Source organism: Ambystoma mexicanum, chromosome 12 (assembly GCF_040938575.1).
Source record: "Ambystoma mexicanum isolate Mex_15411 chromosome 12, UKY_AmexF1_1, whole genome shotgun sequence".
Taxonomy (NCBI): Eukaryota; Metazoa; Chordata; class Amphibia; order Caudata; family Ambystomatidae; genus Ambystoma; species Ambystoma mexicanum.
Window position 1 is genome coordinate 1156077098 of NC_090936.1, and position 23675 is coordinate 1156100772.

The 23675-nt window shown below is 46.2% G+C and overlaps 1 protein-coding gene across 4 annotated transcripts in view; it reads left to right on the plus strand.

Moving 5' to 3' along the window:
* MSRB3 (methionine sulfoxide reductase B3) overlaps positions 1-23675 on the plus strand; it is a 534707-nt gene that overhangs the window by 481378 nt on the left and 29654 nt on the right. For all 4 annotated transcript variants that reach the window (XM_069629751.1, XM_069629754.1, XM_069629752.1 and 1 more), the window contains one exon: positions 8235-8332. In XM_069629751.1, the coding sequence (XP_069485852.1) occupies positions 8235-8332 (98 nt within the window). The remainder of the gene's footprint in view (positions 1-8234; positions 8333-23675) is intronic.

Consider the following 23675-nt stretch of genomic DNA (forward strand, 5'->3'; position numbering starts at 1 on the left):
TGCTACTTTCCCTGACAATTGTTTAAGGGATAAGTATCTGTCTCCAGGCCAACTCTCTAACAGTTTAAGTACAACTGATACGCCCCAGACTGTCTTATATGAAGGTTCCGGAGGCATCTTAAATCTGGCCCCTCGAATGAGTCTAACCACTGCTGGATGTTCCCCCGCTGGTACTCCCTCGATTGGCAGGTGCCCTGCCGATATCGCGGGCCTGTACACTCCTATTGTGCGGAAAGCTCGTCCGTCTTGCAACAATTGTGCCAAGAAATTCAGTATCATCACTACAGGTGCACAAATGGGATGAACACCTCTCCCTTTGCACCAGGTAGTCCACTAGGCCCAAGCCGTGTCGTAGCTCCTTCTAGTGGACGGAGCCCAGGACTCCGCAATGAGCTGAGCAGCCTGCGTCGAAATGCCTGGCAGTGCCCAGCTTCTCCTGATATCCTGCATGCGATGAGCAGGAGTGACCCTCTCACTCTCAGAGGATGATATGACACAACTGGGTCCGTGAGCAGGTGTTCTCCTTCTGGGAGCACTCTCAGGAGATCTACTGCTAACTCCATAAGAGTTGGAAACCACACTTGAGATTTCCACAGAGGTGCTATCAACAGCAGCTCTGCTTTCTCCCTCTGACACTTCACTAGTACTCTGCTCAGCATCATGAATGGGGGAAAAGCTTAGTGTGGGCCGCCACTCCATTCTTGTAGGAACGCATCTGTACCTCGTGCACCCGGGTCCAGCCTCCAGCTGAAGTATGCTGCTGTCTGGGCGTTCAGCCGGGATGCATATAGGTCTATGTGGAGCGTGCCCCATTTCTTGTTCATCTTCTGAAACACTACTGATCCAGCTTCCAATCGCTGGAGTCTGTGAGGTAGCGCAAGTTCCAATCCGCTACTACGTTCTGTGTCCTGGGGAGGTACTCTGCCGTCACTGATGTTTCTGATTGCAGGCAAAAATGCCAGAAATCCTTCGCTAGTTCTGCCAGCAGCTTGGATCTGGTGCCACCTAGGTGGTTTATATATCGCACTGCCGATATGTTGTCCATCTTCAGCAACACGCACAATCTCATCTTTCCCTTTATGAAGGCTCTGATCGCGAAAGACCCTTCCAGCAGCTCCAGACAGTTTATGTGGAGGCAGAGTTCCTCCTCGCTCCATTTCCCCTCTGTCTGCAGGTCTCCGCATCTTGCGCCCCAGCCTAAGCGGCTGGCATCGGATTCTATGTTCAGCCATCTCCGAAAATGGCTCGCCCATTCCAGGCATCCATATTCTTCAACCACCATTCCAGTTCTGTTATGAATTCTTGATCCAAAGGTACTGACTGATGATACCTCAAGCCTTGCTGCAGGTGTCTTATTTTCAGCCTTTGCAGCGCGCAATGGTGTAAGGGTCCGGGAAATATGCCTTGAATGGAAGCTGCTAGAAGCCCCACTAGTCTTGCCAATGTCCTGAGTGAGACTACTTGTTTCTGTAGGCACCCTCTTATTTGCCTCTTGATGTCACATATTTTCCGGGCTTGTAGTTCCAGCGTGGCTTTGCTGGTGTCCAGGATGAAGCCTAGGAAGTCCAGCCTCTGTGCTGCTTCTGTGTCTGACTTCTCCACGTTGACTAGGAATCCTAGGGATGCCAACAGGTCCTGTACCCATCTCATCTGATATACGAGGGTTTCTCAGTCCTCGGCCAACAGCAGAAGGTTGTGTAGATAAATGATCAACCTTAAGCCTTTTTCCCTTATCGCTGTCGCTACTGGCTTCATTAGCTTGGTAAAGGCCCAAGGAGCCGATGCAAGTTCAAAGGGCATGGTCTTGAATCGCCAAGACTGCTCCTTCCAGCGAAAAGCTAGGAAGGTTCTGAACTCCTCTGCCACCGGGACCGTTAGGTTAGCATCCTTCAGATCTAGCCTCGTCAACCAATCCCCCTCTCTGAGACAGTCTCGGAGTTGGTGGGTGCCATCCATTTTGAAATGATGGTAAACTACCCAACCGTTCAGTTCCTTCAAGTTTATGACTGGGCGCACCTTCTCTTTAATGTGCACTAGAAACATATTGCTTATGAAGCTGGGGTCTCTCGGGTTTCTCGTTATGGCGTTCTTTCTTGCCAGCTGATATATCTCGTGGTCTAGCAGTTTCTGCTCTACGCGCTCTAATCGCTGTCGGTGTGGCTTGCGCTCTTGTACGGGTGTCTCCACGAATTCTAGGTGCATACCTAGGACCGTTTGTGACACCCAGCCATCGCTGGAAAGCACACGCCTGTTTCTCCAGAACATACCAGTTCTCCCCCCTACTAGTGGATAATGAACTGTTCTCACCTTGTGTGAATCCTTGTCCTCGACGGGATCCTCTTCCTCTGCGTCCCCTCTGGAAATGCCCTCTGGTTGGGAAGAAGGCATCCTGCTGCCTGTTCTCCCAGTATTGGGCTCTGGGATTTGGGGGTCTTCTATTTCCCTGGTTTCGACCAGCCAAACAACCCCTGTGGCGAATGGTCCCGGCAAAAACCCGTTTAGGGAAGATCTTGCGGATGGAGGCCTGCGCCTTCTCCAGGGAAGTGTAGGTTCCAACAAAACGGCCCATTTCTTTTCCCAAAGTCACTCTGAAAATGAGTCCTTGAGACACTTCTCCTGCCTCGTATGACGCGAGGTCACTGAGCTTGGCATCGATCTTCAGTAATAGCCCCTTCTTCATTTGGAGGCGATGGCGCAGTTAGCATTGCCTAGCAGGCATACTGCTCTTTGAGCCCAGCCTGCCAGTGTGTCAGGGTCTACTTCTTCCCCCGTATCTCTGGCTCTTTCCGCCAGGTCCATGATTTTTGCGAGTGGACCAGCTAGGTAAAGTACTTTCTCTTGACAGCTCCTCCAAGATCTGTCTATACCTTTGCAGGGGTCCTTGCTTGCCTTAGATACAAATGTAAGCATCTTGGGGTCTAGCTCTGGTGTTTTGGCTACTTTACCCGGAAGGTCTGGTCTCGGGCATTCTGCTCGGAGGCGCTGTCTGACCTCTTTGTCGAGAGCTTTCCTTAGCCTTATGGCCATGTACTGTGCCACCCTTGGTGATGGTTGCCAGTCCGATGACCTCGGGTTCCGGATGCTGTCCGGATCGAACATATCTTGATCCACCTCCCCAAGGTGTTTCTCTTTGCGGATTCTCTTTCCTCTGCTGGGCTTCACTTCCTCATCCTCTCCTATCTCCTCCTCATCTTGAGAGGGGAGGACCCCTTCAACTGGCTCTTCTTCCGAGCCCGGGTTTTCCTCTCCATATTCTTCTTCCCCTGGAGTGGGGGTCGTGAGGTTCGGCACTGTCTGATGCTGCAAATATGCTTCTCGGGGGGCTTTGTGAAGGCGTCGACTACCTCCGGGTCCTTCTCTTTTGCCCCATCCGAAGGGCCCTGGGAGTCGCAAGAGGCTTTCCTCTTTCGGGCCTAAGTACACCCCTTAGAGCCTGCTTCTGAGGGTTCAGTGGTGCTATCAGTGGGTTGGTGTAGCATTGCTTCCAAGGTCCCCAGCCTGTCTTGTTGGGGTTTCACCCCGCGAGCCACAGCATCTATCAGTGAGTTTCTCAGCACCTCCTTGATGCTGGCAGCCAAGTCTAATGACTGCTCCTCTTCGCTCCACCCAAATTCAGACATCTTAGGAGGTTGCTGTGTGCCTGGTATACCTGTCACAGGTGTCAGAGCACGCCCCTTTCACTATTAGGTGCTACTGGTGAGAACTTCTTGCTCACTTCCAATTCTTTCTGTATTGTACTCAAATATGAATGTCTATGTATATATTTTATTATTATTATTTATTTATTTATTTTTTAAGTGGCTGCACCGGACTGTTTTATTTAGATTGCCTGTTATAGGCTCCTTTTCTTCATATACCCTCTGCAGGCAAGGGCTCTGTGTCTTTGAATCAGGCTGGCTAGCCTGCGTCGTGTGTTCTGGAGCTTCTGTGCCCCACTGCTCACTGCTCGCGATGCACTCTGTTCTGCGTCGCTGGAATTATGCGACGCGGAAGCTAGTGCTGGACTCCGGCTCCGCAAAGGAGGGGGCCGGAGCACCTTGGCGTTCGTACGCTGGGGGCTAGCTCCACCTCTACAAAGGAGGGGGCCAGAGGAGCTTGCCAATCGCGTGCCGGAGGCGGCCCCGCTTACCCAACGGCGGGGGCGGGGGGCCTTGGCGCTCCCTCGCCGCTGTAGCAGCGGCCTCAGGATCCCACTGGAGTGCCGGTCATACGGCAAGGGGTGACGGCACCGTGGGGTGTGATCTGCGCGAATGGCTAATACTTGCAGAACATTCCACTCTAGTGCAATTCGGGATGTGTGTGACCACTGCGCTCGTAGTTAAAACTATTAAAATCAATTAAAATCAAAAGCTATCTGTCCTCAGGGCATTATGCTTGGTTTCTCTGCGCTGCGCTGGCATATCTCATTAAACTCTGCTAAACTAACTCTAGCTTATTATATCATATACAGAGATGATCAGAAATAGTACTTATCTGCTTGAAGAGCAGTAAAAGAAGAGGAGGAGCTCAGGGACAGGAAGTGGACATAGCTGAGCATGGAAGGAGATGGACTACAAGATTAGGGGGATTGTAGTTCAAAAGAAGAAAGCCTATAGAGGCTTGCTTTCAGTTTTGTTATTGGTTTATTGTTTGGTTGAAACTGCTGAGGAGTAGTAAATAAAAAAGTTGAAGCATGATGCTCGCCTCCAGTATTGCCATAGAATCAGAAAGCTCGGAGCATGGGCTGCATTTGCTGATAGAAGCCTACATTCTGAGCTTTTTGTCACTAAGTATTCTTACCTAAAGCAGGGAACCTTTCTGCCATCTCTTCTGATTGTTCCTCTTTTGCAGCAATGTTGTTACCCTGTAAATAGAAGGAGGCGCTCTCTTTTTAGAAAGTGCCCTTGGTCTGTTTTCAATGGCGGCCATGTTTGTCATTTTGAATAACTACTCAGAGCAGAAAGAAGTTTCCCAAAAGTGAAGAGGCCCCTTATTTTGGCTTGAACGCCAGGAAGTCTCAGTACTATGGCAATGGTCAGTGGGACGGCGCCCTGTACCAGCTGGTAACAGGGCCACAGGCCTTGTTAAACTCGAGCTGACTGGCCCATATAGCCCGCTGTCCGCGTGATTAACCCCCATTTAAGCCACTGGCTCAGTTCATGCGGCGTTGCGCACAATGAGTTTGTACAGTAATGCCCCTTAAGCAGTAAGAATGCAGAGCGAGTTATTAAACCTGATGTATTGGACAGGGGGCGATAACCCCTCATATCCTCATGGGGGGCCTGTTTCCTTTGGTTATAAAATGCTTCAGAACTGGGCACTGAATTCCTGAGCGCTCATGTATCTTTTTAATGGTGGCCGAGCAGCAAGTCGCTTTGTAGAGTGGGAATTTAGAGGGGCTTCCCAGACCCCTTTCCTGGGAAAGGCCAGGTTTCCTAATCTGGGGTTCGAGTAATTTTAATCCCCGCATGAACCTTGCGGTGTACGGGGCTCTTTGAAGATGCTTTCTTTGCCATATTTCTTTGCTTCTAATGAGGCTCTTCCCTGGAGCTGGACCTTGCAGTGGCAATGCTTCCTTCAGGACCTGTCACCTGCCCCAGCCTTTGAATTATAGACGCTCCTGAGTGCTGTTCTCCATTAGACTGCAGAGGCGCGTGGGAGAGAGCATTCCTTCCCTGTGATGATAATGATGTGTTATTTATATAGCGCATTAATCCAAAGCGCTTTACAGAGCACATATTTACATACAATATCACCAAACCGAAATTGGTACTCATTTATCGACCTGCAAATCAACAGAAATGTTTTAGTTTTAAACCTTGCATTTCAAGATTGCTCTACACTGACATGAGTGTGTCTTTGAGCCTTCCAGAGATCCACTTTAAAAATCCTTGTGCCCAGGTTTGTGAACACAATAGGTGCACCAGTATTGTGTGAGTAGGTTGTGCCTTCTTAACATGCGACTCCCAACCCAGCTCGAGTTGCTCTCAATGAGGACCAGTATTTGTCTGCTGGTCTCAAGTGTATTGATCTACAGATAAAGGGGCCTGCATTCAATGTATTCTCTTCCTTCATCAAATCGAGTTTTTTGCACTGAGGCTATACTGAATTCGTCTGACCTTTGCTATATATACACTGGGTGACATAACAAGATAACGATTTTGCCCCAAACAAAGTCCCGTCTTTCACACTTGGAAAAAAAGTGGAAAACCTTAATTTTTAAAACAAAAGGAAAAATCAGTTTGTGTGCACAGTTTTCTTGCCTTGGTTAAAATAGGGGGCAGGCTTGGGCAGTGCACTGGTAGTCTCCCCTACGAATGGGCGCCCACAGCGATCCCTACTGTGCGCTTTCCAGGAGTCTGTCAGGAGACTCAAGGGAAATAAGTCGTCCTCTGCCGAGTCTATATCAATTAACATATATAGTTTCTGGTTTGAAGTTACACAAGTGTTTGCACAAATGAAATGAGACCAACTCCAACTCCTCAGAAGGGTTTCATATTATAATCATTATCACAGACATCTTTGCCAAATATGTAAAAACGGTGGCTATTATTCTGCTCCTAACAAGCTGTTTGATTTTATGCAAAGCAGCCACGAACCTACATTGGTACTCTTTGTCCCTACCCCTTTCTCATAGGTGATTTCAGGGCCTCGTGATGCGTTGTTTTGGGCAGGCAGCTACCTCCTTAGGCCATGCCTTGTATGTTATTAGAGCCCACCGATTTCACATCCCACTTAAAGCACTGGGCCTAGCTATATTTGGAGCATGCCCTATTTGCTCTGTTTTCTATCACCCCATTGAAAACCTGTTCATTGAATATGGACTAGGGTGAAAACTCTTTGCTCAATCCCATATTCCACAAGTGGCATAACTTGTGCTCAGTGCATCTGGTATTGGTCAGAAAGTCTGTAAACAATTTAACCTCTATTTTTCTTAAATTTCTCTATTTTTGTTATTGATTTAGTTGAAATGATCAACTTTTCAATAAACAATAAACGTTCCAATAGACATTTAAGAAAATAATAATTTCTGATATGTACAACATTATATACATCTTCCGTCATTTTATACAACACGGAGAAACACTAATGACATACAAGACAATAAAATCACATACATAAAAGTGTTACGTTCCACAAAGTATAAACCAAATGAACACAATAAAACAAACTAAAAAAAAGTTCACAACTCAAACACCCTTGTTGGAAACTTCTTAAAACAACACAAACTGTATTTGTGATTATTCGACAGAATCCAATTGCAAGGAAAGCAAAAAATTAACAGTTGCAATCTGAAGTCCCAATGAAGAAGATCCAAAAATGATAGCCCAACATTCACTTGGATCACACAGGGAAGATGTAGTGCAATGCTTGTTGAAATGCAGTTGTCTTTTAGTACATAACAAAGGACATTGTGAAATAAGATGTTTCAAGGTTTCAGAAATTCCAGAAATTTGACAAAAACGACAAGTATTTTGTTCAGGCAAAAGAAGTTTTCTTGTACACAAAATATCTTTTGTTTTCCATATATGAGAACGAAAACGTAGAATTGATTGTCTATACTGTGAAGATGGCGCTTTAGACAAATATTTTTCCATGTTTCCTCTTGATTTTGGCGGATAATCGTTGACTAATTGCATGCCTATATGTGAGGCATTTCTGTTGATTATCAATCTAAGACATTTGAAAAACAAATTGTTTTGCTTTGTCAGGATATTAGAAGATCGATTTTAACATCTGCATGTGCCAAGATCTTATAAGCTGAAAGCAGCCATTTTCGAGAAATAAATGTTGCTGAACGTATAATTTGAAAGCATCTTGAGCAAAGTGGCTGTATGCGTTGATATAAGGCACTTTCTCAAGAAAGCACATTGTTTCCAATTATAAATGGCAGACAACGAAGTAATGCCCAGGTCGAATTGTAACCTCGAGATTGGTATGCATTGAGGGAGATGTAAGACATTCCGCCAAAATTTGGCTTCCCACTTGTCAAAAGTGACAGAGGGAATTAGGGACCCTGTTTCCAATCTATATAATACGGCTAGAATGACTTTCATTTTCCAGAATGTTACTGCCGGAGATAGGGAACATTTGCCATACTTAGCAAGGAGGATACGATCCTGAGAGATAGCTGTTAAAAGTTTGGAATTGATCTGATTTATTATGTTTTGTAGAGTTTGTTACAGCTTCAAAAATAATAATTCCTCTATATTCATTGCAGAAGAAGTCATTCTTGTTTTTGTCTACTTTTCTAGGTTGGCCGTCCTTCTATGATGTAATCAGTTCGGATACCATTACCTTAACTGATGACTTCGCCTATGGAATGCATAGGGTGGAGACGAGCTGTAGTCAGGTCAGTTCGCAGCGCGCACAGACTTAACAGTGCGATTAAAAGGCCCTCAAAACCAGTCAGAGGTTTATCCGTTTAGATCAAAATTGTCTTCCAATAGGATTAAAGCACAGATGAAAAGCCTGCTTCTTTCCCAGAATATATAGAACGCATAATTGGTGTCATGTGTGTTTATATCAACCCAGAACAGGACGCTGCATCTTCCTTATTTACAATTTTTCAATGTTGTGTGTCTTTGTATTTATTTGAAGAAACAGGGATGTTAATTTTGATCAGAAATGACTTGCAGTAACACATTTACAGATGGGCGAGGCGCTGTCCACGAAGGGTGCCTGTACAATAGCACAAAGATGAGAGCAAGTAATGGAGGCATTCCCACGAAGGGTGCCTGTACAATAGCACAAAGATGAGAGCAAGTGTGGAGGCATTCCCACGTAGGGTGCCTGTACAATAGCACAAAGATGAGAGCAAGTGGTGGAGGCATTCCCACGAAGGGTGTCTGTACAACAGCACAAAGATGAGAGCAAGTGGTGGATGCAATCCCACGAAGGGTGCCTGTACAACAGCACATAGATGAGAACAAGTGGGAGAGGCATTCCCAGGAAGAGTGCCTCTACACTAGCACAAAGATGAGAGCAAGTGGTGGAGGCATTCCCACGAAGGGTGTCTGTACAATAGCACAAAGATGAGAGCAAGTGGTGGAGGCATTCCCAGGAAGCGTGCCTGTACAACAGCACAAAGATGAGAGCAAGTGGTGGATGCATTCCCAAGAAGGGTGCCTGTATAACAGCACAAAGATGAGAGCAAGTGGTGGATGCATTCCCAAGAAGGGTGCCTGTACAACAGCACAAAGATGAGAGCAAGTGGTGGAGGCATTCCCACGAAGGGTGCCTGTACAACAGCACAAAGATGAGAGCAAGTGGTGGAGGCATTCCCAGGAAGCGTGCCTGTACAATAGGACACAGATAAGGACAAGTGGTGGAGGCATTCCCACGAAGGGTGCCTGTACAATAGCACAAAGATGAGAGCAAGTGGTGGAGGCATTCCCAGGAAGCGTGCCTGTACAATAGGACACAGATAAGGACAAGTGGTGCGCCAGTTTATGTGACTATGAACTAAGTGGGACAAAGAAAGGGGCAGAAATAAAAAAAACAATAGCCGTACAAAGATAGCATTCACCTACGTGGATATGTGCATGCTGAAAACGTAAGTGGAGCACTGTAAATAAAATAATAATGTCGATCCTTTGCATTGGCACCAGCAGGGCCTCCAGTCTTGTTGGGCCATTATTGCATCTGCGGTTGTCACGATCAGAGGCGTAGCCAGGATTGTGTAACAAGTTGGGCCTGAAGCTAATGTAGTTGGGCCGGCCGCAGTGACATTCACATCTGTAAATGCCCACACAGCGCTGCAGATCGGGCCTTTACAGATTTTGGGTGGGCCTTGCCCCCTCAGGCCCTACCCTGTCTACGCTTCTGGTCGCGATCAGCATGGGATGATGGGGTCAGTATCACGCTAGGGTTCAAGGGTTACAGCAGAGTGCCTGAGGGAGTTTGGTCAAGCAAGTAGCCTCAGGACCTCATGCAAGATTTGGGGCCGGTTATGCTGTAGGAGGGTTCCTTGAAGAAGAAAGAGGACTTTTCGGTTTCAACAAGATAGGCATGTTTCTGGTTGTTACAGCTCTAATAGCCACAGTGGTGGGTGTGGTTCCTGTTCTGTGATGGAGGGGTTATTCCACAATCCCTACTTCCACCATTGATTGGTGCTTTGTGTAAAAGCACCCAGGATGGCGAGTCTCGCAACTCTTCTATCTTTGTAGACTCATGCCAGTTAGACTCATGAGTTGCCTTCTGCACTCAATGCCTCATCCAGTTATACATTATCTGCCTTAGTGTTTATGGTCATTCCATCGAATTTTTACCATCGAACGACCATTCCATCTAAAAAAATGCATCGAATAAATTACCATTGAATGCATGTTTTTCATTTTTTTTTTAAATATGGGTGGTAACTCCAACCCCACTGTTTTTTACCATTTAAAACCCATTATAAATAACACTAAACTCTTTACCTTGAAAAAACATGCATTCGGTGCATATTTTTTCGATGCTATTTTGTTGATGGAATGGCATTCGATGGTAATGCTTTAGATGAAATTACCAGATACCCTGCCTTATTTTCTCCAACAGCAAACTCCTTTCAGTATTCCACCTGGCTTACCCCCTGAGTAGTGAGGAGCCAGAAGCTTGCCTCCAGGAAACAGCTCCCCCTTTATTTGGGCATTGAAGACAAGCGTGAAAATAACATGTCCAGGTCTACACAAAAATAGCCAGTTTAATGTTACACAATATTTTGTTATTTCATCAGTCTCTTCTTAATATGTTGCGTTTTTCCATACTTGAAAACGGGTTAATATTCATATTATTAAAGTGATATCCAAGTAATGCTTTTTTGATTTACAGGTAATCTCCATTGCTCCAAGCGCATACTTTCTAGCCAGTTTTCAGTAATTTAAGGGCTGACCGTGCTCCGCATTAGACCTTTATATGCAAATGTGCCTTATTTAACCCCTCCCATCTTTTTTACCTATAAATCGCTCCGATCAAACTCAGGTAGAGTGGTGCGATATCCGGGTGGTGGCTATGACCTGATAATGAAGAGTTTGACTTGGTGAGAAGATGGGCTTTCAACTCCTTCCTACCTCTGATCACCTTCTCATTTCAGAATTTTGCTAATTGAGAAAATATCAACACCTGGTACAAAGAGCCTGGTTTTTGAGTGAGATTATCACCAAAAGTAAGCAAACATATTCCAACTCACTTGACCTCATTCCAACCACTGAACATATTATCAAGAGACAGAAAGATCCACATTGGCTCCAAACTCAGGAGGAAGGAAATCCAGGAAGATGCCAAAGAAGCCACATTGCCGATGCCTGGAAGCAAGACAACATGGACCATCTAGAATGTGCATTCGTTTTGAAGCACATCTTTGAAGCTCGGAGTGCCAATACACCTCAGATGAAACGCTAACACTCGAGATCAATAAAGAAGCCAAAAGGTTCAACATCACCGAAGATGGCTTCATTGCCTTGCAGGCTGAGCCGAATGGCTCAAGGAGAGACTTGCAAACACAAATATCTGTTGATTTATTCTCGTAAATGCTCGGTGCCCATGGACCATCCAAAGATTGGAGAGATTGCTCGCCCAGAGACATCACTGATTAAAGTAAATGCTCTGTGCCCATTGGCCATCAAGCGTGTGCAGAAGTTGTGCATCGAGAGACATCTCACTGATTCATGTAAATGCTCTGTGCCCATTGACCATCGGGTGACTGCAGAAGTTTCTCACTCAGAGACATCTCACTATTTCAAGTAAATGCTTGGTGCCCCTTGACCACCCAGTGATTGCAGATATTTCTGTCCCCATTGACCATCCAGTGACTGCAGAGATTTCTCACTCAGAGACATCTCACTATTTCAAGTAAATGCTCTGTACCCATTGACCATCCAGTGATTGCAGAAACCCCACGAGAATAAACGTAAACTTTGCATCAAAGATGCTACCTTGATGTATGTGGAGGGCGATACACCTTCGACCGTTACTAGAAAAAGAACTAGCGAGGAGACTTGCCCTCTGGAGGAGTCTATGGAAGGAATGGGCTATCAGGAAGCAAATAATGGCTCTTCTACGCTTGGGCAAGGAACGGATAACACCTCTGGATGTGCTTGCACCTCACCCCGGAAAAATAATAAGCATCCTTGTTTGTGTTCCGCCATTGGAGGTGAGAGCTGCGTCCTCTGTAGGGAGGAGAAATTGCATAGGTCATTTGGGTCCGGGCCGGGTCCTGTAAAGATGTCTGAAGTTGTGGATGACACAAAATACTATTCACAAATCATCCTCACGGTTGTACACTAACTTGATAGTGGGTATATCCTCCACCATGGCACCGTTCGTGAATTTATATGAGGCTGTGAGCAACGAAATGAAGGAAAACACCATGGTGCTCGCGATGCTACATTCTAAAATCATCTTCATGGAAGGTTTTATTATGGCTATTCAAAATAGTCTGGACAAGCACTCGGCCCAGACTGCAAATCTTCTGCATAGCATTTTGGACCCTATCATCCAAGCAAAAGATAAACTGGAACGGCTATCAACACCTATGGCACAATTGCATGAAGCTCACAGGAATAAAAATTGAGAAGGCCTTATGGCTGCACCTGAGGACCAACTAGCATTAAAAATTGCCCCTGTGAACAAAGCTGTAATCTCTAGTGCATCTAGTGATTGTACCCAGGTGCCCCTTGGGTGCAATCTTGATGCAACCTTTCAGAATGATCTGGAGGCGATATATGATTTTACATCTACAGAAATCTGTGACTGTCACGATTGAAATGACTGTCACGACTGTCACGATCCAAGACGACAGTGACGATAGACTAGAAGGGGAGTCCATTTCAATCATGTTGGAGCCTGAAGAGGTGCTCCCCGAACAGGCTCCTCTACCTGGTCCCAATGCACCCTCCAAAAAGACAAAGACCTACGATCTGTTTGCAAGGGCACCAGAAGCAAGAAATCAAGGGCTGGGTGAGTCACTTGCTATGATTGCTGATGGGACTGAAGCTAAGTTGAAAGTGTCTAGGAATCCACCAAAAACAAAGGTTCAACTGAGGAACAAACCCAAGAATATGAACCTCTGCCAAAACCAAGATCTAACACTTGCAAATCCTCGTTACAAATGCATCGCTACCGCCCGAGGCAGTTGATAGTGGCAAGACTTCAACCATGAGATCTATACCTCCCTGTCTGTCCTTCAAGGTGGTTAAATTATGCCACCCTGAAGACGACATTGAGTCTTCACTACCTGGCAGTTCAGATTCTATTGAAGCCCTCATGAATTTATCAACATATTCTGTATCTGATAATGAGGAATCGGAGGACATAAACATCAGCTCTATGGGGACCCCCGGCCCCGTACTGAAAGATGTCACAGGGTTTTCAACCAGGATGGATGGTCATGCGCAGTTTACTAAAGTGCCCAGAAGCCCCAAAATTGAAGATGGGGAGGCCCTTTGCAAAGGAATGATCACGAAGAGGAGATAGTACAGAAGAAAGCAAATCCCTTGAGCAGCTCTGAACAGATGTGTGCCTGCAGTCCGCATGATAGATTATGAGAGAACTATTACCTGTCAGAATAACGACAAATCACTATGTATCCTTTAAGGACTAAAAGCAGAAGGGGGATTTGGAACTCCCCAAAAATGTGACCCCTATTGTTAAAACCTTGGAGGAATGGAGAAGATCACTTACGCAGGTAGATGAAATTCCAAGAAAAGAAGCACCAAACAAAAGGAATCTCCTGGAAGCACGGCATCAAAATAAAAGCAGCGAAACAACTCCAAAACTTTGTGAAGGGTTTACCTTGCTTGTGGAAAGGCTGCTTCATATAAACGATGGATTAATATTGGAAAGGGCAAATGTCCTGAAGCTGCTACACCATTTACCGAACTTAAAAGCGATGACCACTTATGACTTGAATACCAATGATTTTCCTGAAGAAGATCATTTGGAATGGGTGTTTCTCCATTTGCCTTCAAGATTGATCAAACTTCAACTCTTGGACGAAGCACCAAGACTTCTGAGGATGGGCTTGACCTACGGGAATTAACCATCAGAGAGGGGGTGGGAAGCTTGATAGCCCCTGGGGGGAATACAGAAAATCCTAGAAGGGGCAATTATAATGTGAAAACATTGCATAAGAACAAACTTTGCTGACTCGATGCAGAGTCTACCCAGGTGAACTACTTGGATGAAGATATTAAGCCTGAAGAGCTGTTGCTTACGATCGCATTGACCAATGATGGAACCTCACTGGAAAATTTGAAAGTTGATTTTCTGAGGATGAAAATTGGAGCTGGTTGGCAGGGGTATTGGCTTCTAAAACTAACAGTGCATAACAGCCACAGAAAGAGGAGCCTAAGAAGATAGTGATGGGAAGTTGGAACACGCAAGGCTTTAAACATCTGTTTAGCCGTGGAGAGATTGACTTCGGTGGCTATGGCATTCTATGTCTCCATGAGATGTGGTTGAGGAGGGCCCCTATCTTCGAAGGCTCAACTGTTCACTTTAATCCTGCTATGAAAGGAGAGAAAGGAGGCCCATGGCTGGCCTGCTCGTTGTGGTTAAGCAGAACTTGAACTTGGAGGTTTTGTTGGCTGTGAATATTAATCCCTGTATTCAGCTGCTCACGGTGGAGCTGAGTGGATGTAGGTCTTCCTCCTTGGGATAACTGATTCTGGTCAATTTATATTGGAGCTCCTCTGTCCATGAGTGTGCTCAGTTTTTGGAAGTTATGATGGACCTGGTGGATGAGGCATTGGAAACCTGGTTAGATCCTTACATCATAATTTGCTGAGATTTAAATTTGCACTGTTTTGATAAACAGAAACAATTGATTGAAGGTGTTACGCCGACAGGAACGGAAGCCGAACTAAGCGGTCTTCGGTGGCGTGAAGATCTGCTGCTAAGGAACATCCACATGCTCAATGGAAGTACATAGGGTGAAATTCTGTCGGGTTCCACTTGGGGCAAGGGCTGGGACGGGAAAACTCTAGACTACTTCTTTGCCTCTGATAACATGCTGGGCCATTTGCAACAGTTAACGGTTATACCAACAAGCCAGAGTGATCATAGGATGTTGCAACTGATGTGCCTGGCACAAGATACAAGAAGTTACGATTACTACTCTACACCCATGAATGTAACTATGGGGAGAAATCGACTTGTTTTCAAGGCAGCAAGTATTGATCTCTTGACTAAGAGATTGGAAAATGAAGTGTGAAAGGACCAATCCCTATCCGGGGAGCCCATTAGAGATTACTGCCAACTGATGTGGGACGTTGCTGAACATAAAAAGGAAGCTCAAGACGATTATTTACACCTGTGTACAGCTTTGACAAAATAGTTGCCGACAAGAAGAAATGCCTAAAATCTAAAGTGAGGGGGCTAAAAAAAGAGGGCCCGTTGGAAGCACTAGCGAGCTGCAGGAAATTAAAGCAGACATATTGTAATTGGGTTTTTCCGCATATCCATGTGCTCATGCAGTGAGATGCTGAAAATATGTTAAAGAACATTTAGGCTAAAAACACGTCCCAGATTTGGGAGTGGATGAATGGTGTCAATTCTCAACATGAGGCGCTTATCCTTAATGCCGTATCGGCCAGCGACTGGGAAGATCACTTTGCGACACTGTTTCAGTCGGCAGACCCCATTTTGGGAAAAAGATGCTCCCGGGTGAGTGGGGGGTGGACCTTCAATACAACTAGGGAGGGTATCCTGCGCATCATCAACAAAGCTAACAACTCCAGGTCTCTGGTCCTGATGGGATGGCTAATGCTATGCTTAAAAGGAATCCAGAGCTGTGGGCATCATTTATGTGGGTCCTTCTTGTTCATATCAAGAAAGTCAAGAAGGTACCTGTCTCATGGAAAACTTATCATAGTCCCCATTTTCAAAAAGGGCGACAGGGCTATGCCATCCAACTATAGGCCGGTTGGATGTGGCGGAAAGGATTTCTGCGGCCCTAATAATACAAGGTCTCACGAATTGGAGCTTGGAAGGGCGGCACTATGACATCAGATAATCTGGCTTCGTGAAAGCAGTGGGCACGGCTCTTAATGTGTTCTTGTTAAACATTCTGGAAAATCGGACAAAAGAGAAGAAAGGCACTAAGATCTACCTAGCCCTTATAGACCTTGCCCATGCCTTTGACACAATAAACCATAATAAACTATGGGTTAAATTGGAGGAATAGAAGTGTCCGGAAGATCTGCTAGAAGCCATCAAAGATCTCTACTCCGAGACCTTGTTGCAAGTAAAATTGGATGGCAAGTGCTTGTTGTCTAACCCAATTCCAACCATGAAGGGCTTCAAGCAGGGGTGTGCTTTAGCCCCTGCTCTCCTCAACCTGTTTATATCTCATATTAACAAGGCAGGAATGAGCGTAAGAGGTTTTCCACCAAAAATAGCAGGCTCCCGCTTGGATAGGCTTCTCTACGCAGACGACCTGGTTCTTATTGATCAGACCGAGGCCGGATTACAAAGACAACTGAACGCTTTGCAGGCCTATATCCATGAAAATGGGTTGAAGATTAACAATGAAAAATCCTGCATCTTGGTCTTGGAATCAGGGGGCCTAAAGGAACGAATAACGCCTCGTGGTACATGATTGGTATAAAGCGACCGCATGTAGCTTAATGACCTACTTGGGGATGTGTGTTAACAACAGTCTCACGGATGCTCCAAGAATGGCAATTTTAAAGAGCAAGATGAAGGTTCTAGATTCCCAGGCCAGGATCATAAAGAAGGAAATCTGGAAATGTACCTTGTGCCCTCTAATACAATTCTACAGAATGAAGGTGGTACCAATAATCACCTATGGCGCTGAGGCTTTTTTTTGTCCTCCCAGCAACAACTTTTTTTTAACCTAATACTAATTTTTAAAGAAATGTATTGGAACATGTCATGTATACAGTTCTGGTGTTAGTCAGTTGTCACTCACGCTGAACTGTTCGTGAGAAAGAGTTTGTGACGGGAAAGGGGGAGGAGGTTGCGTTCCTCGGCCACCTCCTCTCCCTCTCTCATCTCTTATTGCCTAACTGCCATTCAAGATTGGTGTGCCACCAATGATCTTTGTCTGAATGCCAGCAAGACTGAGATCCTCCTCATCGGCACACCTTCACCATCCTTTCCCCTCACTCTCTGGCTGGCCTCCCTTGGCCTTCCTCCTACCCCCACCTGCGAGGCTAAGAACCTCGGGTCATCTTTGACTCCACCCTTTTCTTCTCCGCCTACAACTCTGAGGTCCCTAAAAAGTCAAACTTCCTATTGCACCTCCTCAGAGGTACTCTGCCTTTCCTCTCCTTGCCCCAGAAGCTCGTGGTATCCCAAGCTCTGGTTCTCACTAGGTTGCACTATTGTAACAGCTTCTTTCTAAATCTACCTGCCTCTGCTCTCCACCATCTGCAACTGCAGCCGGTCAAGTGGCACAGCGAGAAGAGCGCTCACTTTGACATCCGTGTAGAGCTTGCTAACGTAGGTTTGAATCCCAGCAGGGCCAAACTCAGCCTTTCATCCTTCCGAGGTCGATAAATGAGCACCACACAGCGTGGGTAATAATAAGCAGTGCTCAGATACCTGAGGGTTTGTAGCGCTATATAAATGTGAAATTATTATTTTATTTTAACTAATGCAGAACAGGACTGCGAGACTTGTCCTTGGCCTCAAGCCCTGGGATCGTATCTTTCCAGCTCTGAAATCTCTCGATTGGCTCCCAGTGGATGCAAGGATTAAATTCAAAACCCTCTGCATTGTCCACAAGGCTTTCTGGGGCCTGGGTCCAAAATACCTTCAGCTATCCCTCCGCAAATACCTCCCCTCTCGAGCTCTTCTCTCCTCTACCTCTATCTCCCTCAGGGTCACTCATCTTTTAAAGAAATGAGCTCGGGGTAGATCTCTGTCTTCAGCTGGGGCCTCCCTCTGGAACAGCCTCCCTGCCACTCTAAAACTTGAGGAGAACTATCTCCGGTTCTGGAAGCACCTCAAGACCTCCCTCTTTTGTTCTGCCTTCGCTTCCCCTCTCCCCTGCTGGTCTGTTCTCTCTTGGCACCGTGCACCTGGCCACTCTCTGTCCTCCGGGTCCAGGTACCTGCTAACCTTGCCACCCTCCCGCACTGCCTCCGGGCCACCCCTTGCACTGGGGTCTGTATCTGTACCCATACAGCCCCCCCTTTTTCTTCCTGCACTTATCAGACCTACCCTGTCTGCTGCCTTAAACCTAGCACTTGCAAATTGCTGGCTGCACTACCTCTGTTTGTTGCCGTTATTATTTATTTATTGTTATTTATCTGTTTCTCCTCTGCTTCGCACTTTCCACTTCTCCCCCCTTCCATGCACTTTTCCCCTCCCCCTCTCCCATGCACTTGTGCGTTCTCAATGTCACTGGGCCTAGTAAGATCGCTGTTTTGTTCCCCCTGTTCCCCTTCCCTTGTCGCACTCTGAAAAACTTGTGTATGAGCGCGATAGAAATAAAATATCAATATCAATATCTTACCTGGTAGGATGGGGTAAAGGTGTTACAGGGAAGGGGATACCGCGTCTCACCACCCGGTGCCCCACTTTCACTCCCGAAGACCCCTCATCCAGGTGATCCTCCCGCACTGGTCCACCCCCAAGAACTGGATCCAAAATCGATGGCCGTGTCCTGGCCACCTGGATTACAGATCCTGCAGGGACTAGTCGGTGAGACACCTTTCGGTTTCTCACACCATCCAGTGATTGCAGAGGTTGCGTATCCAGAGACATCTCACTGATCACTGATTCAAGTAAATGCTGTGTGCCCATTGACCATCCAATGTGTGCAGAGGTTGCACATCCAGAGACATCTCACTGATTCAGGTAAATGCTCTGTGCCCATTGACCATCCAATGTGTGCAGAGGTTGCGCATCTAGAGACATCTCACTGATTCAAGTAAATGCTCTGTGCCCATTGACCATCCAATGTGTGCAGAGGTTGCACATCCAGAGACATCTCACTGATTTAGGTAAATGCTCCATGCCCATTGACCATCCAATGTGTGCAAAGGTTGCACATCCAGAGACATCTCACTGATTCGGGTAAATGCTCTGTGCCCATTGACCTTCCAATGTGTGCAGAAGTTGTGTATCTAGAGCCATCTCAGTGATTCAGGTAAATGCTCTGTGCCCATTGACCTTCCAATGTGTGCAGAAGTTGTGCATCTAGAGACATCTCACTGATTCAGGTAAATGCTCTGTGCACATTGGACTTCCAATGTGTGCAGAAGCTGTGCATCTAGAGACATCTCACTGATTCAGGTAAATGTTCTGTGCCCATTCCCATTGAGGTCTGGTCTGGCTTCAATGGGAATGGGAATGGGGAGCTCGGATGCACCGGCACCGTTAATAACGGTGCCGGTGCATCCGACGAGCTGTGCTCGCGTGTGCCGCACGGCCTGCCAGGTCAGACCTGGTGGGCTGTCAGGCACCTGCGAGCACAACTCTTACTATGGTGGTATGGTAGCAACAGTGCCGGTAGCTTACCGGCTCCGGTGTTACCGTACCGCCATAGTTGTAATGAGGCCCAGTCTGTGACTAAAGGAATGAATATCCATTTACAACTGCGGGCCACTTTTTCATTGTTGCCTGAGACAGTTTCATGCTACGGCCCGACCATGTGATCCACCCCTGCCCATGTCTTCTAATCTAAATAAAGAAATAAATAAATACATCTTTTTTTTATTTTTTATATTTCATGCTGAGCTCTCAGGGCCCCCCAGAGATGCACCCACGGACCCCTGGGGGGTCGCGCACCACAGTTTGAATACCGCTGATCTACAGATATACCCAAGAAAGACCCCGAAACATCAACAGCCTGCACCCTGCAACCTGTGACACTAGCACTGATGCACCTCACTTCTGACAAGCAGAGTTCTTCTGAAGAAGCAGGTCTCGAACCCAAGGATACAGAGGCTGTGAATATGGCCACACACCCCTGAACCCCAGCACATGGAACCATGGGACACGTGTGGGCAGAGAGTAGCAAGGGGTTTACAAAACATAGCAGGGTGTATGGGGGCATGGCACGAGATGTGCCGCTTATGACTCTGGATGCACAGGGCAAGGCTGAGGGTGTGCCTTGTGTGTGGGGGAGGGTTAGGGTGGTACAGCATCTTCAGTATGTGAATGAGACAGTGATAGAAGTGTACCAAAAAAAGTTGTGGAACGGTGAGTCTGGCGGGGGACAGAGTAGGAATGAAAGAAGAAACCTGCAACACATTTTTCAAGGGTTGCAGTCATGCAAGTTGACAGCCAACTGAGTTGAAATAGATTTCATTGTAACTGCTATCAGGTGGTAAAGTGGAGAAGTGTGCTTTAACTTCATACAGAGCAGTGGCGGAATGGTGAAAATAGTTGCAAAAAGTAGTGGAGCTGTTAGCAGTAAAAAGTAAAAGTAGTGGAGCACCGCTCTTGACCGTTCCCACTCACTTCGACCACTGGAATGAGGGTGTGTAGAATGACTGTCGTTCCCTAGAAGTCCCAATGTGGGCGAGAGTGTGCCTCAGCTTTTCGGTGTGTGGTTGCAGGTGTGCCGGGATATGTTTGAGCATGCACGGGTTGGCCGGGCTGTGTGCAGTGCGTGGCTACAGGTGCGCAGCGTTCAATTGCGCATTGCTGAAGGCTAGCAGAGGGTGACTGATAGAGTACAGAGCCACTGATATTTCAGGCATGAACGAGGGCAGGGCTCCAGATACGATTTTGAAGTGGGAAAGCACAATGTTATTTTTAGGGATTAAATAAGTAATTTTAATTGCCAATCTAGATATTTTTCAGATGAGGAAAACATATGTTACCAATATCATAGATATATTTTTATAATTCATACCCCGTTACTCCTAAGTCATGCACATTAGAAGATGCATTTTTACTTGAACGCTCCTCTTCCGGGCAGGTGGGAATACTTGGAGAGCTCCTTTCTGTGGCACCACTGAGCCAAACATACTCCGAGGCGGTCTTTGGCTGAGTATGTTCACTTACTATTTTGTGTTGGGAGCATTTGCCAGCCTTTTAGGGGAGTGGCTGAGGATGCACCACAGAAGTAGCTGAGGAGATGCCCAGTGATTGGCTGGCGGTGTGCAAAGTGATTGGCTGGTGGGGTGCAAAGTGATTGGCTGAGGATGTGCAGAAGCAGAGGGCTCTTGGAGAGAGACGTCGTTGAGTGTGACGTGGGTGTAAAGAGCTCGGCTCTAGGTCCGAGTGTGGCTTAGAGTGTGACGGGCCGCATATCAAGCCTTTTACAGCGTAGCTGTAGAGTGTGAGTTAGTGAAGGACTGCGAAGGACGGTGATTAAGGGTTTGGCTGAGGGTGTGCAGAACCAGCATGGTACAGCATATTTGATTGGCTGAGGGTGTGCTGAGCTAGCATGGTAGAGCATAGCTGATTGGCTGAGAGTGTGCAGAGCCAGCATGGTCCAGCATAGCTGATTGGGTGAGGGTGTGCTAGGCGAGCATGGTACAGCATAGCTGATTGGCTGAGGGTGTGCAGAGCCAGCATGGTACAGCATAGCTGATTGGCTGAGGGTGTGCAGAGCCAGCATGGTACAGCATAGCTGATTAGGTGCAGGATGTGTTTGAGGGAGTGCAGAGGTGCAGCAGTTGGATTGGCGGAGAGCTTGGGTCATGAAATGGGACAAGGGTTGTGTTTTCCATACTGTGATATTGTGAATTCATCATGTTCATGCGGGCTCCTGAAAATATAAGTGCCAAGACCCTTGTAATCGTCCACAAAAATATTTAATGTCAAACTCCTCTGGTAACCATTATGTCTCTCTGTATGTAGTTAAATACATATGACTGTACTGTTGCATGCCTTTGCTCCGCAAGTATTTACTGCAATGGTCTTACACTCAAAGCGTGTTGGGACCATAATTATGGTGAGAGGCGCTATAATAAAAGACAAAATTAATGAATGACAGCAAATACCTCTGAACTCGCTGCCAGCCCCATCCTACGTTCTTCAAAGGGGGTTGACCCGTACAGGCGCGCAACGCCATGAAGCTGCCCGGGCTTCAGCCCCCCGCCCCAAAATTTGAGCTGAGGGGGCGGGGCTTTTTGTTACTCAGAGAGGGTAGACAAGCCTTTCCCAAAACCGTGGGCTTTAAAGTGTTACTGTGTTCGTGCAGAAACATTTATTTGCACAATCGTAGCAAAACTTTAAAGCTGCTAGTTTCAGGAAAGACTTCCATCCATATGTGCAAAAATTCAATACACATATCAAACCCCTCTCCACAGGTGCAAGCACACATATAACAATGTTATGTGTTCTTTCACATCCGAGGCAGGGGTGGACTGGCCTTTAGGGAACTCTGGAGATTTCCCGGTGGGCCTCTGCACCCTGGGCCTCTTTTCTGTGGTATTTCCAAATTTTCTCATAGGAAAAGCATTGGGTTTGCTGAAAATGTGTCATATAGGGCCACTTTGAACTTTATTTCCAGGGCCTCTTTTGGTCCCCAGTAATTATTTCCAGGGCCTCTTTTAGTTCCCAGTCCAGCCCTGAGAGGGGAGGGTGCTGATGTTTGCACTTGCTTTTGTTATGGAGAGCGGCGAGGGAAGCCATTTCTCAATCTAGCAGTGTGAAAGGGTGTTGCATGTTAGCTCATTATTTATTTATTTTTATTTATTTTGTATTGTCATTAGTCATGTAAAGACTTTTTACACAGTTTTCTCAAAATTTACAACAAATGCCCTAAAAATAACAAATAGTGTATTTATCATTTCATTCAATACATTTCATTTTAAAAGAATAAAGAAATATGTGTAGGTATGAAACTAAAATGTATCAATTTGACAATTACTCATACGGTTCGAGTTGTCTTTCTTTGTACAAGGGAATTTCAATGAGATGTAATTCATTCAATAATTTTAACAATTCTATAGCTAAGGAGATCTCCTTACCCGCTGAAAGTCTGTGCTAAAAAGCATGAGTTTCTAGCCAATCGTTATCATGGACACGTTTGGAGAAATATTTCTGGCGAGCTGGTTGCGTGGCTGAACAGGTTATCAGGAGAGGCCTGATGTGCTGGATTAAACCTTCACCACATAGATCACATTCTCCTTCCTTTCGGATCTACGTTTTGCCATATTCTTAGTGTTTCTTTCATTTTTACCAGATTGAAGTGGAAGCACTGGTATTCGGCACGCCACTTTGGGTCTGGAAATCTCCTTAGGTATGGCAAAACATATTTACTAGGTTTTTCACAAACGGCAACGTTTCTGGTTTTTTTAAGATCACAGAATGAAGCCCTAGTTGTAATCCAGTCTGTTCTCATTAAGGCCTATTTTACTTTGTCCGGATTTGCAACGAGAACCTCATAGGTTGTTCCACATTTATTAAGGATATGTTCAGCATGTTGCTGTAATTTTGAAAGGTAGTGGGCCTCCTTATGACCCGGGCGTTAAGGGGTTAACGGCGCCGTAAAAGGTGTCAGCGCCGTTAAACCCTTAACGCCTGATTACGAGGTCCCTTTGCAGGTTGCACTTTAACGCCTGCTTTTAGCAGTAATTTACGGTGCCGCAATTAGTGGCATGGGGAATTACCGCCCCACCAACCTCGGAATGGGGTGGTAATCCCCCATTCCGCCATGGCGGAGTCGGTAAGTTACCGGCATGGGTCGTAATGAGGCCCAGTGACTTTTTTGTGAATTTGTGTGGTCTCGTATATCTTCATACAGTGAATTTGTACATGGGTTTATAATAGCTCTATATTGAAGT